This window comes from Bacillus rossius, chromosome 13 (assembly GCF_032445375.1).
Source record: "Bacillus rossius redtenbacheri isolate Brsri chromosome 13, Brsri_v3, whole genome shotgun sequence".
NCBI classification, from domain to species: Eukaryota; Metazoa; Arthropoda; class Insecta; order Phasmatodea; family Bacillidae; genus Bacillus; species Bacillus rossius.
Window position 1 is genome coordinate 41,955,605 of NC_086340.1, and position 17,499 is coordinate 41,973,103.

The 17,499-nt window shown below is 37.3% G+C and overlaps 1 protein-coding gene across 13 annotated transcripts in view; it reads right to left on the minus strand.

Moving 5' to 3' along the window:
* LOC134538483 (gastrula zinc finger protein XlCGF8.2DB-like) overlaps positions 1–14,100 on the minus strand; it is a 219,515-nt gene extending 205,415 nt beyond the window's left edge. For 4 of the 13 annotated variants that reach the window (XM_063379835.1, XM_063379834.1, XM_063379831.1 and 1 more), the window contains exons 1-2: positions 13,859–14,098; positions 12,848–12,937 (exon numbers count right to left, since the gene is read on the minus strand). In XM_063379835.1, the coding sequence (XP_063235905.1) occupies positions 12,848–12,934 (87 nt within the window). In that variant the 5' untranslated portion in view covers positions 12,935–12,937; positions 13,859–14,098. Of the gene's footprint in view, positions 1–5,902; positions 8,907–12,404; positions 12,523–12,847; positions 12,938–13,858 lie in introns of those variants that run through there. The other 9 variants (XM_063379838.1, XM_063379832.1, XM_063379833.1 and 6 more) reach the window with 9 other exon arrangements.
* Between the last annotated feature and the right edge of the window lie 3,399 nt (positions 14,101–17,499).

The following is a 17,499-nucleotide window of genomic DNA, read 5'->3' on the forward strand; positions in this document are numbered from 1 at the left end:
CCTAAATCGTAGACTTAAAATTGAAATGTATTTTAAGCTCTTAGATTCTCTGCATCGTCAGCTCGAGGATAGATTTTCCGATCATTCCTTAAAAATGGTTATGCAAATGAGCCAATTTTCTCACACAGGAGTTCTTAATGCAGAGAAAGATAATGTTAAATCTGAAGACATCAAAGAGTTGTGTGATTTCTACAAGTGGGATTGTGACTCGGTGGCTGAAGAACTGAACAGCTTCAGTGATCTATACCTTGACACACATCCAAATATCTCACTATCCGATGTGGTAAAAGAAAGCCCAAGAACATCAACAAAGGAAGATGAAGAGACTGAAGTGGCTAATGAAAACCTGATAAATACAGAAGAAATCGATGGTGATGAAGAGGAAAAGGAAGATAAGGGAGATGAAAAGAAAAATGTTTTGTGGGTAACCTAAGGGTTTCAGAAACCTTATCGATGCCTCAATAACTTTTCTGGGTTTAAAGCTATTAAAGTTGTTTATGCAACTTTACTCTCATTGGCAGTTACAAGTTGTTCCGTAGAAAGAGCAATGAATAAGTTACGTATAGTGAAAAACAGGCTGAGATCGTGCATGGGTGACAGATGGCTGTCAAATCTAATGGTTCTGTGTTCGGAAAAAGATGTGCTTGCATCCATTTCAAATGATGAAATCGTTGAGATCTTCTCTCGATCTACATCTTCAAGGAAGAAGCTTTTGTCAAGGATATAGATCAGCGTTAATTTTTAATCATGCAATTTTTTTTGCTAGTGAAAGTTATTGCAAGGAGACACAAATTCAATTTGAGCTAGATTTTCAAACAGGCAGTTATCTGTATTACTTTTGTTTGTTATGCTAAGATGTATATATTACATATAACTCAATGTTAACTGTTTTAAATATATGTCTAATTCAGAATTTTTAAAATTTTCCATTGTACTACTAAACTATTGTGAGTGATGTTGTGATACTATTTCATCTCATTTTTAAGCTATTAAGGTAACAAGCAAGGATTGAAAAGAACATTGTCACATGTCAAAGTATGCTCAAATTATAATATTAAATATTACCTGATATGACCAAAATTATTATTAGAAAATCAGTTTTAATTAATGCAAAATGTGACAAAATATAATACTAAAAAAGGATAATATTATAAAATCATCAAGTAAATCATTGAGAAAATGGAACAAAATATTTCGGGGGGGGGGGGGGGGGGGGGGGCATCATTAGGTTGGGGGGGGGGGAGTCATAGTGTTTGGGGGGGGGGGGGGGGGCACCTCTGATTAATGGCTACTACAGGGTCCATTAATACCACAGGTTGTCCTCCTGCTGTGCATAAATTTCTACATCGGTTATCATTTCCTAACGTCTCTGCTTGTAGTGGCACAGAAGTAGATGAATCATGTGTTCCCAATGGTATAGTAGTACTAGACTCAGTTACTGGTGTGTCCGTTGTTTGCAACGCTACTCCTATCATTCGATTTTCTAACTGACCGATTTTTTTATTCACGCTACTAATTTCCTCTACTGTCGTTATTTTATGGTGCTGTAACTCGTCGGCTACGCTTACGATTCTAGCTTCGGTGTTACGCAAGTTTTGCGTTACTGTTTCCTCGGCTGTATGTTTCGCGGTTTCATGACAAACGGATTCGGTACTGATTAGTTTTTGTTGTACTTCCGATATCTGTTCTTCTACTGCCGAGAATTGTAATCTTACAGACTCGTTAAAACTCCGTATTTCATTATTGCTATCACATATTTGTGTGTTAAATCGCTGTTCCACTTCGGTTATTCTCACATTTACCTTATTTATGATTACGGCAAATTCACGTGATAGTTCTTCCGAAAGTTGATGGGTCAATTCCTCCGCATGCTCTCTGTTTTTACGCGATAATTCCTCCGCATGATCTCTGTTTTTACACGATAATTCCTCCATATGTTGTCTGTTTTTACGCGACAACTCTTCTAGTAATCCCTGAGACATTTGCAAGCACATTAATCTGAAGTCCTCCATAGTAGGTGTACTAGCAGCAACACTATTTGTATTTCCTACGGAATTGTTCATGTCCTGTTCCTCTATGGTGTTAGACTGTTCTATGCCTATGCTCGGATATACTTCTGCGTTGTGACTTACGTTTTCATCAAGTGTATCATCAATGTTAGCAATTTCTGTTGCATTTCCCCTAGCTCCTTCTCCGTTCAAATGCTTAAGCCTTAGGAAATAAGTTTCCTCCTCATTAGACATGATGTTAGTCTGTAGTTATCTCGTATAACAACTGCTATAATGTGTCTTTACCCAATCCTACTCACTTAAATTTGGTCTCTTTCGAACCTTCGTTGGTTTGGCAAATCGACCAAATTATGCACTATCGAGCCCCGCGTTTGCTCGACATTTTCTATGGTTGATCACCTGCTTCAAATTTTGTTAGTCATACTAAGATGATTCTACTTCTGGCTAGACAAATCAGGTGAGTCCACAGATAAACTGGCAGTATAGGAATTCGTAATACCAACGAATAAATTATCATTAGCTTACGATTTTCATTTGATATTTAATTCTTACAAATATTTAATTAAATTTCTTATTCATCACTCAAACAAATTTCATATTAAAATTAATAAAATTTTTACCATTACAATATTTAAATTTAAGTACCGAAAACTGCTAAAATAGCACTATTTTACACATTAAAAACCCAAATTTTTCCGGGGGAGGACCCCCTGACCACCCACTTTAATACGGGTTGGGGGGGGGGCAAGCTTCATAACACCCCCATACAAAAATCCTGGCTACGCCACTGCGCCGAGATTACCTGCCACATTTAGCAAAAATTTAGAAAGGACGAAGTGATTACAGCACTGAAAGAAAAGAGTTTTGCCATAATGTCAGATGAAACTACAGACAAGTTAGGGAGAGCAATTTATGTTGTTTTGCTCTCTACAGTTGAGCCTTGTGACTCTCAACAACAGTATGTTGCAGCTGTGACTTCATAAGAAGCTGTAAATGGCAGGACATGTGCTAGAGCTATTTCTGATGCCTTGCAAGATATGGAGGTTGGCTACGATCAGGTGGTGGCATTTGTAAGTGATGCAGCTTCTTACATGAAATCTTGTTTTGATGGTCTTTCCATATTGTTGCCTCATTCAATTGTGCAAGTGCAGTGCTGGGCCCATAAAGTGAATCTTCTTGGAGTCCTCATGAAACACAGTCTTTCAGAATTGAACCAAGTTGTAATATCTGTGAAGCAGATATTTTTAAATGCCAGGAAGAAACGTTATGCTTTCCAGCAGTTTTTGCAACAGGAAGGCTCTAGTGCTGGATTTTTCCCTATTCCTGTTGTAACCAGATGGAACTCCTGGTTGACAGCAGTTGAATGGCTTTCTGATAACTGGGAGATTTTGTTTGCTTTTCTGCAGTCAGAGACAGCAAGGGAGAACAATTTCAATGGTGGTTCATCTCATCTACAGACCCTTGGCGAAGAGGAACTCGGAATGTTGCATGTACAATCACTCTTTGTGAAATCAGTCAGTTCCCTCATTAAACCATTCTTGGTAAGCTTGGAAACTAATTCTAAGCCTATGGCTTCAGAAGTCTATCCAAAACTCCAGTTTGTGAGGAGGAGACTGCAAATTTTTGGTGAAGGTGTTTTCAGTGATGAAGTGAAGGAAAGTGCCAACAAGCTCGAGTCTCCACAAAGGAAAAACCAGTGAATTGTTAAAAAAAAACAGCACAACACATGTTGCTGAAGCTGGACAAGTTAATGGCAGATGATCCTGCTCGCAAGTACTTGCAACCAGTTGCAGAGTTGTTTCACAAGCAAAATATACTCACTCAGGATGTTACTAGCAACAAACTTAAAGTTCTTTCCTCAAAAGTTCCATCACTTAAAGACATAGAACTTGATCAGTGTGTACATGCATATGCTGAACTCGCAGAGCTATTGAGAACACACACCAATCTTAGTGTATTTGAAGCACTAAATTCAATGCAAGATGACCACAGATCTTTTGTGGTAGGTGCTTTAAGAGCTATATGGATGCCTGTTTCAAATGTGGATTGTGAGCACTTCTTCTCGCAATTTTCTGGTGTTCTCACAAACAGGAGAACAAATCTAAGTCTAACAAACCTTGAACTTCTGTCTTCCTATGCATATGAAGCCTTTGCATGAGGTTCTGGAAGTTGTCATTTAAGTATACGTATTTTCAAGAAATTAATCTTAAAAACACTAGTATCTACTAGACATTTTACTTCAAAAACACATTATTTACTGATTACACATGTGTATTCATTTTAAGTGCCTGCCTAAGCTACATTATTTTATTGATTTGCTTGTTAAAAATGTGAATTACCTTAATGCGCATGAACACTGGTTTAAAAATTGGTTTTAATTTTTTTTTAAATTAATTTCAAATTGGATATATGTAAGCTTTTATGCAGCAAATTTAAACAGCCTTTTCGATTTATTTTGATCTTGTATACATTTGCTACTCAAGAAATTTGCATTTTACTCAAGAATATTGGTAATTTTACTCAAGAATTTATGCTTTCCTCACTCAAGAAATTTGGCAGGTGCTATTCATGAGACATGAGCACAACACGCGATACATCGATCGACATGAATGTTGAATCGATTTGGAAGACACCGCGAAGCTATTTTAATTAGGAAGAATTCAGACAATTTCGGAAAATCGCAAAGAGCAGTTATAATTCGGAAGACTTCCGGAAAAACCGGAAAGGTTGGCAGGTATGAAATGATAATATAACAATTAAGAAAAAAACGTGCCGAAATGACTAATTTCCGGCACAACCCTTTACTTAGAATGAGTTATTTGGGTAATCTGCCCCGAAATGAACTAAATTTTTTTAGTTTCATGGGTTTGTGATTGTGACTAATTAAAATTTTGTTGGATACGTAAATAAATGTAGTCTTTAATTGATAAAAGTTGCTGCATCTACAAAACACACAATAGCTTTTCTATACTGCTACATTTCAAATTGAAATTGGGGACAGAGATGGCAATGGCAGCCCTGAAGGATTTTCTTGGGTTTGTCATTAATAAAATAGGTAGGTGAATATGTGTAGTACCTGTATTTGATGTTATTGCTGTGTCTAGCTCTACGAGAAACAAATACATATATACATAAAGGTAGGAAGCAATAAAAAAAGTAATAATTAGTTGTTTATATAACGGACTTCACGACAAATCAACCCCTTTAAAATGCTTATTATTATTATCTTTCATTACTTACTTCCTTTTAGTCAGGGTTTTTAAAAAAAATTATTTAATCTTTTTTTGTTTACGATTACATCCGTTGTGCATTTTTTTCAAAAATTCTAATTTTGATTCTAATTTTATTTAGCATAGTTTAATTATTTTGATTAATAACAGTATTTTATAAAAAAAAAAAATAAACTATTCAAAACAGGAATAAATTTGGTTATTTCCATTTCACTTAACAGTACTTCCTGTTTTGTAAACTAACTTGTTCACTCTTTTCATTTCTGAATTAGGTAACATATGTCAAAACTACAAGCATAATCAGGATGACACAACCGAATGAAAAAATTTATATTTACGAACTTGCTTAGTGTCGTCATGCATTTTAGAAACTCGCAAGGTTTTTTTCCCCTTCATTTAGGACAGATTTGGCTTATAATGGTATCATGTTCTGGAATTTTCAGAGTTATTAATAAAATGTGCCTTTTCACTGGCTTACATTCATTAACTACAAGACATAATAATAGTGATCCAAAGTGAAAATTTTATTCACCAGTACTTAAATAGATTAAAAGATAATGCAGGTGATTAAAAATGGTTTTCAAAGAAATTCAGAGCATACGAGGCTCTTAAAATTGAAATGAGATTACAAAACAATGATATGTGGTCTCATGGAAGACAAATTACTCAAAGACAATTTGATAATCAGTGGAAATAAGGTAAGGAATTGTTTAGAAAAGCACATTTGTTTTATTAAGTTAGTGAAAATTTCAAGATGATGCCAAAAAAAACATTTAACAGTATTTACACACATGCCATAATCAGTGTTGCATTGAATAAAAAATTGGACACTACCTTATTTGTCTTTTTAGATTAACATGTTCACATGAAATTTTGGAATAATTACAAAAACTATGGATACAATTCAACATGTACAAATACAAATATTTTCTTCTTCCTGTAAATATATACTGTATGTTGATTGATCAACTGAATTATTCAGTCGCAGGCAGAGTTAAAACAAAGTGAACATCATGATCAACAAAATGTCTTCTAGGGAGAACCCTGTGTAACAAAGGCTTCTCATCCGTATGGTTACTACAGATGCAAGTAAATAACTAGGATAAGTGAAGGAAGTAGAAAATTGTTAACACTTAAAAACCTTCTCTATAATGCCCCAATGACATCCAATACTGCTACAAAACTTTCAAAGACTAACAAACATAATGGAGTCCTAACAGTTTGTGTTCTTACATGTATTTTAACTTCTAACTTTCAATAAACCTACTATAACATAACAAACATATAACTATCATACATAATTGGAATATTTTCTCTTTTTATCTTACATTAAAATTTGAAGTAATCTGAACACAATAAAATAACATGCAAATAACATTTCTTCCATGAATTCAATGTATCATCAAATAACTCATTTGACTTAATTTCGAAGCAAAATATACTTAACAGTTTTTGATGTATGTGTGTTCAGAGAAACAGATTATATTAAATTTAGTCAAATTATTATTATTATTAGAACAATGAATGTTAACTATTGAAATAATATCACTACTCAAAATTACACACAACACATTATAACCCTACACAAATAGCAATATAACAAAATGTACCTTATTTACATACCACATTTACAATCTCAGGTATTTGTACATATTTCCTTCATTAGGAAATGATAGTTTTCGTCTAGCGTTGATGACTGTGACATGGGTCCTTCTCCACACCACCACAGTGATAGTACTGGAATCCGCTGAAGTTTCGAAACAGGACACGATGACTCTCGGGGTGCCAAAATCCTTCTACAGCAGCGGTAGACCACTCCGGCTCCGGAACTCTGTTCTGAGGCTGTCGACGAATCACTGAAGTAACACCGACCTCCAATTGTTCACTAGTCAAAGTCAGTTCTTAAATTTTATAGCAAACCCGCAACAGCCGAGTTTCGACGTGGTCCGTATTGATATTGATATTTCAAATATTACACGAAACCAGTAAAGTCATATATTTGTGTAAATATAGTTCATGTTTCCACTTCCAATGCAGTTAATTGTGAAACTCACCATGATTCTGATCGATGTCAGTTAAAATAGTTCACTTATTGTTAATCACAGTTCATTTCCCCACATACATTCTTGGCCATACACAAAATAAATATATCTTCCAGCAACACACAATGCTCAATTAAAATTCATGTCGTTTCATACACAGTTTCAAAGTAGTTCAATAAAATATACATTATTGTAGTAGTGGAGCTCATTAAAGACAAAACGCTTCTGCTTATTTCAAATGCTAATGAAAGACTCTGTTCCAAACAAAAATCTTTCAGTCCATCGTCTTGCTTTCTTTAATGCTAATAAATTTCTAACATAACCACGCCCTTAGAGCAATCTTTACACTACCACGAATTAATTTTGCAAAGATAAAATGCCTTACGAGTAAAGTATTTACATCCTACAGTTGTAGTTAAATGAAAAAAATTAAATTTAAAATTTTTCGGTGTAGACATTTTTTTCACAATATCATTACTGAAATATTATATTTGTCATGAAATATTTTTTTTATTAAGAAAGCACTCGGTTATGTTAAGTGCATTTATAATGTGTAAAGAGCTCTCTTTGTAAGAACCATGTCTATGATGTCAGTTAACTGTAATAATAATTTTGTAATATAATTTTATTTTCTTTCATTAACAATTTGACACTTCTAAGCCATATTTACTTATTCAACCATCAAAACTTTTTTTATTATTGACTGTTGTGTGAGCTTATATGTCTCCTAAGTGAACTCTTTGTTACAAAATTAGAAAAACATAATGAACATGAGAATGGCTTCTCACCTGTATGTGTTCTAAGGTGAACAAACAAATTGCTCTTTTCAGTAAATTTAGAAAAACAATATAAACATGAGAATGGCTTTACACCAGTGTGATATCTTACGTGTCTGCTAAGTGAACTCTTTGTATAGAACTTAGCCGAACAGAAGGAACATGAGAATGGTTTCTCACCACCAATATGTGTTCTAAAGTGTACAATCAAATGGCTCTTATCAAAAAATTTAGAAGAACAATATGAACAGGAGAATCGTTTCTCACCTGTGTGTGTTTTGAGGTGGGCATTCAAATTAACCTTTTGGGTGAACGCAGTAGAACAATATGAACATGAGAACGGCTTCTCACCAGTGTGTGATCTCATATGTACCTTAAGGTAACTATTGCTAATAAACTTAGCTGAGCAAAATGAACATGAGAATGGCTTCTCACCCGTGTGTGTTCTGAGATGTGTAATCAAATTATTCTTCTGACTGAATGCTTTGGAACATTGTGTACAAGAGAATGGCTTCTCACCTGTGTGTATTCTGAAGTGTTCAGTTAAATGATACTTTACAAAAAACTTAGCAGAACATTGTGAACATGAAAATGGCTTTTCACCAGTATGTCTTTTCCAATGTCTCTTAAGAGAACTAATTTCACTGAAATTAGCAGAACACTGTGAACATGAGATGGATCTCCTTAAATTTAGTGTTTCATTGGTATTATTATCTAACTCACTGGGGCACATAAGATTCGATGTTTGCTTCACGCTTTGAGATTTTTCCCCAAAACATACAGGTTCCAAGTCCTTTTCATCCTTAGTTCTTTCTTCCATTATGGACAAGTCATTGCTTTCCACGCACACTAAAAAAAAAAAATCAAACAATTAGACATATTTACATTTATAAAGTTACAAAAAAACATCATTTTATTTTTATAATCATACAAAATTTATTCTGAATATGTTCTATTTGTCATGGAAACTTCATAATGATTATAATAATTTAGTAAGACAAACAGTTTACATTCCCGTAAATTGTTGGTAAGCAAAACATTCCCATAAGGAATAATGTTAATATCCCTCGCTATGTTCAGAGACTTTCCAAAATTGCCCAACATGCATTGTAAAGACTTAACAGCCGGATTGTGACTTTCCAGGCGCTGAGGCTTGATGAACCATTGATGCACAGCCAAAAAAATAAAAACCATAAGAGCTTGGACAAAGCAAGCATGAAGGTTGTAAACTCATTAGTCAAAAGTGAGGGTGAGGAAATGCAGATTTACACACACCAGCGACGTAACAGTGCAGTGGCTGTCCTGTAACTTCACCAACCGTGAACTCATACTGATTTCTATTCGCAATGGACAGTACTTCATCCGTCGTCTGGCAACAAAACTTGAAAATATTCACTATTTGCATGGCCCTGATATGAGAACATGTAGTTCAAAATTATGAAGGCGGTGTTAGTACGATGACAGCAACAGCACTATTTGCAGCCACACCAACGTGCGTAAGGAAACCATTCCCATTCCTAGAAGAGTATTCTCAACCTCCACAGTGGATCCACAGGCTCGCCACGGCACTGTCACGACACTGGTGTGTGTAAATCTGCTTGAAGGTGAGAATGCGCACATGAAAGTGGCTGTTTCCCCCTCACATGCCCTTGATGGTGGGACGGTTCGATAATTGCTTTGGGGGGTGGGGGGAAAGAGTGGAACTAACAGCAAGCCTTTCTTTTTCCCCATAACTAGAGGCAGATTTATTACATTATTTTCTTCATCCATTAGGCTATGTAGAATGAAACATGTTTATAATAAGATTCCAATGAAGCCAACAAACTATAAGAAATTAATCTATATTGATTTGGATAAACTCACCGCAAACGCACAGTGCCTGTAAGAAAAAATACACGGACACTTTTTTAAAACAGTTGTGTTAACCTTCTGTAACCATTATCACCTGATCAACATCCCCCATCATTTTTCCCCATGGATAATTTGTCTCTAAAGACTACGATGTTTACGAGGAGTTAAGGCCAATCCCTTTTTTTCTATTCATAAGATATCTATCACATGTTTTAACTGATGGGACAATTAATAACATGTTTGATGATTACCATTTTTACATCATAACTTTTGAATGTGTTTCTTTGTTTTTGATATTGGTAGGATAGGAAACATCCAGAGCGCTAAAGCGGCAAAATGCCTGTAAAATCTCTGGGGAAAACCCGCTGCGACCCAGGTGATGCCCGTTTCCCCTCCCCCCTCCTCCATCCAGTATGTGGGCTCCATTAGCGGGCTGCTTTCTGTAAACCACACCTCGATCCCGTAAGGGCCGTGAAGGGGTCGTCTGGTACATTATGCGCGTCCCGGGAGAATTGGCATAACTAGTACAACAATGTTCTAGCACCTTTTGAGTGTTAAGTCAGACATTCTAATGACGCAACACTTCGGAGGGCTGAGAGAAAGTTCCATTTCAAGACTTGGCAAGTATTTAAGATGGAGGCCAACCTATGGTGGGTAGTGCGAGAGTAGCAGAGGCTGGTGGCGTGAGTGAGAGGGAGAGGGAGAGTGAGAGTGAGAGTGAGTGTGAGTGTGAGAGAGTGAGTGTGAGTGAGTGTAAGAGTATGTGTGAGTATGTGTGAGAGTGAGTGTGTTTGTGAGTGTGTGTGTGTGTGAGTGTGCATGTGAGTGTGTGTGTGATGGCATCATTTCCATCTATTTTCCTTGCATCGAACGGAGTTCGAGAACAGAGGATTGAAGGAAGTACTCTAGCGTCTTCACCTCAATGTGAACTTTATACCCATATTTTTTGGTACATTTGGAATAATTACACATACAATGATTATAATCTATTCACTCTTAAGTGTTTCTTTTTTTCCCGATCTATCTTATATTCAATGCAGGACGTAAGCTTATCTTTATAAGTTTAACTTAAAAAGAAATTTTTTCTATTTAAATTATTATTAAAACTGGTAGTTTTTTTGAGAGAATTTAAAATAAATTTTGAAATCATATAAAAAAAATTAAACACTGCAGAACTAATTACTTTGTTTAAAATAGTTGTGAGCTTAGTAGTAGAACTAGTATTTTAATGACAACAGCTTATTCAGATAACAAATACTCAAAATATAGAAGTGTGATGGCTATGGCTTTTTAATAAAAGTGATAACCTGTATCCATGAATTTTGGGAAACCTATATTTTAGTTTGTATCAAATATGAGACAAAGTAACGATATGAATGTACACAGTTCTCCTTAACACACTAAAATCACAAAAATAAAAGGAATAATGTGACTTATTCTAATTATGTAATTCAATAATTTGCAAATTTACCATACTAAATTATACCAAATTTTTTCTAAAAGAAAAGTGATTATCATGAGGTGAAAAAAAATATTCGGCAGATGAAATGTCAAAACAGCTTCTGTATATTCCTGAAGTCTCTACATTAAAATTCCTGGGTATCCAAACGTGAATTTAAAAAACTTGACGAATGTCTTCTGACAAAATAATTATGTAGAAACAGAAGTCAAATTGAAGTCTAACAAAAGTGTAGAGAAATTAGCATTTATGTTCCACCACGTAACTGAAAAGCAAAAATTAATTTTCCATAAATGCAATAAAAATGTTAACAGTTGAAAACATTTTTTTTAATTGCCATGTGTCCAGATAGTCTTATATGTCTGATAGGTTAAGAGTATAAGGCTATACTTGTTTTGTGCCAAACTGATTTTAGTCCAGGCCAAGTGTGACAGCTTATTCATACCGCTGATCAATCGTTGAGAAAGAATTATTACAAAAACCACTGAAAAGTTAAATAAACTTGGCTTGATTAAAAACACAAATTTAAAAAAAAAAAAACTAAAATCGTAACACATTTTAAGCTGTAGTTCTCATCTCTTTCCGGTTCGTCCAGGCTTTATCGACACAGAGAAAGTTGCTGAGTGCATTAGAGTCACCACCAGGACCACGCCATGACTCACTAGAGTCTAGTTCTGCAACAGTAACTGGAACACTGGTACAGATGATGGCAAGTTGCATTGCGTAAATGACCGCAAGCAACTTAATATTTCCCTGTACATGAATTGCACTTCCCCATTATCAACTAACATAAATTCTTATAAAAGTACACTAAAAAAATATATTGCTTTTTAATCAGACAATAGCACCTCCATGCCCGTGTCTCAAGTTATGTTCTCTCATTGTCAGCAGAGATGGGGACTGTTATTTAAGTCCGGGGGACTTCCAAGCTATCCGTGAGCTAACACAACTGTACGGCTTCCAGCCACTGGACGTAGCAGAGAAGCACAGCTCGACTATTATTAGAGATCTCTACTGATACAGCTGTGAACACAAACCTGATAGCGAGGCAGCCTCTTGTAGCTGCTCACTCGCCTGGAAGTCTTCAACGGCTACCTCTTCCTTCACCTTCACCCTGCTCTCGGCTGTCTCACCTCCATCAGCCTCGTCTTCACTCTGCCATATGCGTCACACCTCACATCTCACATTCATACCAACATATTCCTGAATACCAATATTAATGTATTCACAAAGATAATTTTATATAAGTAGAAATTTGAATGTATTCATATTCATAACTCTACATATTCTTGATAAGTAACAGAACCCCAAGTATGATAATTAAACAAGAATAAGCAATTTTTAGAAACTGACCCTAAATTAAAACCTACAGAATTTTACTACCTACTTAAGAACATTGTTCCCTTAGTAAATGTTTGCATTCTCTGATCACTTCCGGCTACAAACTAACAGCCTCAAAGCAACAGCAGTCTAAACTTACCTCAATCTCTTCCTTGACGGGCAGGAGCACTGTTTCAAACGGCTCAGGCTTCACTGGGTCCTCCTCAACACACACACCTTCAGCCATCGTCTGCAACCACAAGTCAGCACACACTGTGATACAAACACAAGAAGGATATACAAATACACTCCACGACAACCCAACTACTAGCTATGTACATAGAACATTTCATTGTAAATTAATTTCATGCAATAATATAAAAAGCAGACTAACTTGCTTAACATTACTGCTTAAGGATAAAATGTCAACAGAAAATTTGTAGAATGTTGAATCAATCCAGAATACGTTTATTCATTTAGGTAATAAATCTATGTCCCAAAAGACAACCAGTAATATGAATATCATCATGTACCACAGGATCAAGTCATCTGGATCAAGGGATAAACTTCAATATATGAAACAGAAGAATAAGCGTAATTTTAATTCTCTATTGTTGACTACAGTTGTACTAAACAAAGATACACAATCGCGGGTAAACAATGTATGGCGGCGGCAGTGTGAAAACCGGTATTGTAATATAAGCTTTAAATTGTAATTTTTTTAACCAGTAGTAATGAAAATACCATTGCTTTAATAAGGGTAAATTTAGGGACGTGTGTGGCGTATGAAAACCATGTTTTCCTTTTTTTTCCCTTTCCATTCTAAAAAGCTGTGATAACCGATAATTACTAATATTTTTCAAAGTAAACCGTCTTGGCTATGCCAATAAAAATTAAGCACAGCATGACGATGGACGCGTCACTTATTATGCTACCTAATGTAACGTAATACATGGTAATTTCTCAAAAACCAGTACGAATTTTGACACACTTTTCAGGGTAACTACAAGAGCGGCGGTAGTTTATAAAATAACAATATTAGAATTTTAATATATTTTACGGAAAAGCCACTAAACTTGAAATTGAACAGAAGTCACTAATCTTTCAATAGTGAATTCCCATTTCTACTGAGAAGTGAGACCCAAATTTGTGGAATAATAAAAATACATACCACTTTCCTTCGCCTTTAATTACAAACAGGAGAGAAAGGCGTTTAAAACATTAAAACAATAATAAATAAATCACATTGGGTCTTGGGCAAACGTAATACAGGACCACTACTTTTTAAAAATTCGTAAACAACGAACATTTGAATTCCCTATACAACTCATAGATAAAAAACAAGATTCAGAAAATATTATCAAATTATTAAAAAAAAAAAAAAACTTTCAAGCATATCACATCTAAACGAGAAAACACGTCTTTTATATGGACACCCAATAGTAAAATCAGCTGACTAAAGTAACACAGCTTGATTGATAAACGAATCAATTAAACGACAGGCTATCATTCTCAATATTTTGTATTTGCTTTGTACCGGAGATTGTTACGTTCTTTTCAGAAATATGAATTTTGATTATTGGACATAAATATCGAATTTTGATAAACCGCCCTATTTATTGGAAAATAACGATATGGATTGAAAACATTGTACAGCAAATTTTGAAATAAATTTGTTTTTAATAAATAATGATGGCTGCGCATGGCAATACAAAAAATTTGAAAAAGGAAACTATGTTTCAAATTACAGGTAGGTAAGGTTGTCAATTATAATATAAATTTTAAGTAACTTGAAATGGAGATAGTATAAAAACTGTCAATCATATGGTGAAACTGAACACTGTAAACTCAGTAAATTGAAACTGACGTCCCTCAGCCTATGGTCCCTAATTTCCTGTGGTGAACTGTCCTGATTTGTCCATGTAGCTCTCGTCGGTGAGGAAATGAGTTCAGGCCAACGTGGCCGGGACCGGAAAATAAGAAACCAGGAGGGAACTATGCATATGTGGAAGGAATGGTAGATGGTAACAAGGATAATACGATGCTGTCCGTTTTCACGAGCTCCTTTATTCCGTAAAGACTCCTGTCACAGCCTGGCCGGCACGTCGCGAAACGAGCGTCCTCTGCCGCGACCCGGACTCCTGGAAAAAACACTTGGAGACAAAATGAGAACCGGCGTAACAGCGAATGCGGTCCCGTAGCGAATCATACCGGTTACGAAAAGTTCACCGGTGCTTCGTAGCACGTACACGACTCGTGACGTATGCGTAGACGACTATATAACAATATATACGGATTAAGAGAGTAGGAAGGTCCACACGTGCACGGCGTGCGTCTCGAGCGGAGTGAGTTGCGGAGTTACAAAGACGCGATCTTGTTAACGAGGTCTATCGCGAGGAATCCTGTCACAGCCTGGACGACCACGTCGGTAGACGAACATTTCATCTATGCTGCGACCCGGACCCCGTGCTACCTCTCGTGGAGCGGAGCGAAGCAAGTCCGCCCCATGCGACTCCCAGTAGGCAACTGACGCTCCGCCGTCCGCGCGCCGCTACGCGCGGGCTGCGGAGTAGTGGAAGGGGAAGCGGGCCGGCGGGGAAGACGCGACTCGCGCGGCGGGCCAGGCTTGCCGATCTAAATGATATGACACAGCATAAGCACTTAAAAATATATACAGAAATCCCGAAATGCAAAGTATTAAAAAGAAAAGGTAAAGTATTAAAAAGAAAAGGACATTATAAATTACTAACAAAAACCTTAGACACTCGTGAATATTTACAATGGAACATAGTGACAATAAGTATAAGATATTAGAAATTATTTACAACACACAAGGTCGGTTTCGGACATTCCAGGGCTCACGTGGGTGCGTCCCTGCTCGTAGCACTGCATTAGGTTGCATTAGCAATGCAAGTGAGGGCGCTGACGAGGCATAGCGGCCTGAAGGAGCCGAGGAGACACTTGGGTCGACGTCAAAACCTATTATAAACTGTTGACGCCAGCCGCCGGTGCTCCCTCTGGGTCACATAGGCCGTTACGTCCCAGCAACACTTAATCGAATTGCATATACAACAAACACGACCGCGCGTGATGTGCGCCGCGACGAACGGCAAGCCGACCGAAGCAACCGGCCGGGTGTAGCAATGCGCTAGTGTGTGATAAATGTGTAATTATCTATTCTTTCCATAAACCAAAATTAAAACAATTTTAGAGATATTAAGGTAATATAATAATTGTATACCATTGTAGAATAATTATTGTATATCTTAAATTAACAACTAAGTCCATAACTGGTCGTGGCTGTTTTCCTGCGCTCCACGCCTTTACGGCGGAGGTTCGCGCCGCGCTTTTTAGCAGTAGCCTTCCGGCGCTCACCAGGGACGCTCGCTCTGCGCCTGTCGCGCAGACATCATCGCTCCAAAACCATCATTTAGGCAACATCGCATAAGAGCATCCTAAGTAATGACTTTTGTATTCGCAATCCAGCCGCATCACGGTGATTTACAGTAACTTTCATGTTTTAGTGTTTATTATCAAGTTAGGCTTTTCTAGGTTCATAGTTTATTTAACAATATTATATTTAATTTGTGTTATTTGTTCGTAATCCAGCCGCGTCATGGCAGTCATCAGTTACAGTCACGCCTCACAGTATATTTTTCACGTACACCTAAACGTATTTGTAATCCATCACGAACTTTGACTTATTAAAATTTGTAGTTGCATTCCTGTTTAAGAACTGTTGATCGTGTACTTTTGCCATTTCCTATTCAAATTCAGTCATAATATAAATTTAGTTGCAACTTTACAGTACATACTGCAGTAGTTCATCGCGGCCTTAGTTTTGTCAGTACCAGACTCATGATAGAACTTCTACATGCGTTTGTCGCCTAACCTGTTCGCGCGAAACGTTGGTGTGTTAAACCGACCATGTAGAGACGGTCTGACAACCGACTCGGCCAGGGTTGGACCAGCAAGTGTATCAAACCTTAATAAAGTGTGACGTCGACCCAAGTATCGACCCAGCTCTCACAGCTCATTATGCCACGCCAACGCCTTCTCCTGCCCTGTGATGCGTGTGCGACGATAGTGCTGTGCGGGTAGGGCAGGGGAGGGAAGAGAGATTCGCGCGCCAGGGTAAATTTAGTGTAAATACACAAGAACCGGACGTGACTAATTATTGTAAATATTCTTTAACATTCTTTACTGTAAATAGTTATTTTATTATTTGAAGTGTTATGTATAAGTTATGTATAAGTTTTACTTGTTCACCGGGCGCCAAGGCCGTGGCTTCCGCCTGTGACCAATGAGCGTTTTCTGCGGGCTCGCGGAGAGGGGAGGGACGCGGGCGCTCTGTCGCGCGAGGCGGGGAAGCAGTGAGTCGTCAGTCAGACGCGAGAGGTTTCGGTCGCGAGAGCGGACCGCTCCATGCTTGTGGTAAGGCAGTCGGCAGCTGGGCGCAGGAGACAGCGGATGTGTCTGCGAGATCGCTCCAAGACGGTGAGAACGGGCGCGGTGTCTCGCTGTAGTTCAGGCCTTGCCGAGAGGAAGGAGTTTCACTTCCGACAGTCATATTGTCATTCAGGCGAGTGTGTCACCTTGTCATTCGGTCGCGGGTTGCAGTTTGTCATTTTTCTCGCGTGCGTGTTTCTCCGGAGGATTGCGAGTCGCGGAATACTTTTGTGGACTGGATATTCGCCATTGCTTGTACAGTAATTTACGGACCCTCACGGGCACTGTGTTGTCCGGTCAGAGAGTCATAGCGAGTTCAAGTCTTAGCGGCGCGGGTAGTGCTCGTCACGAGCGGGACGTCAC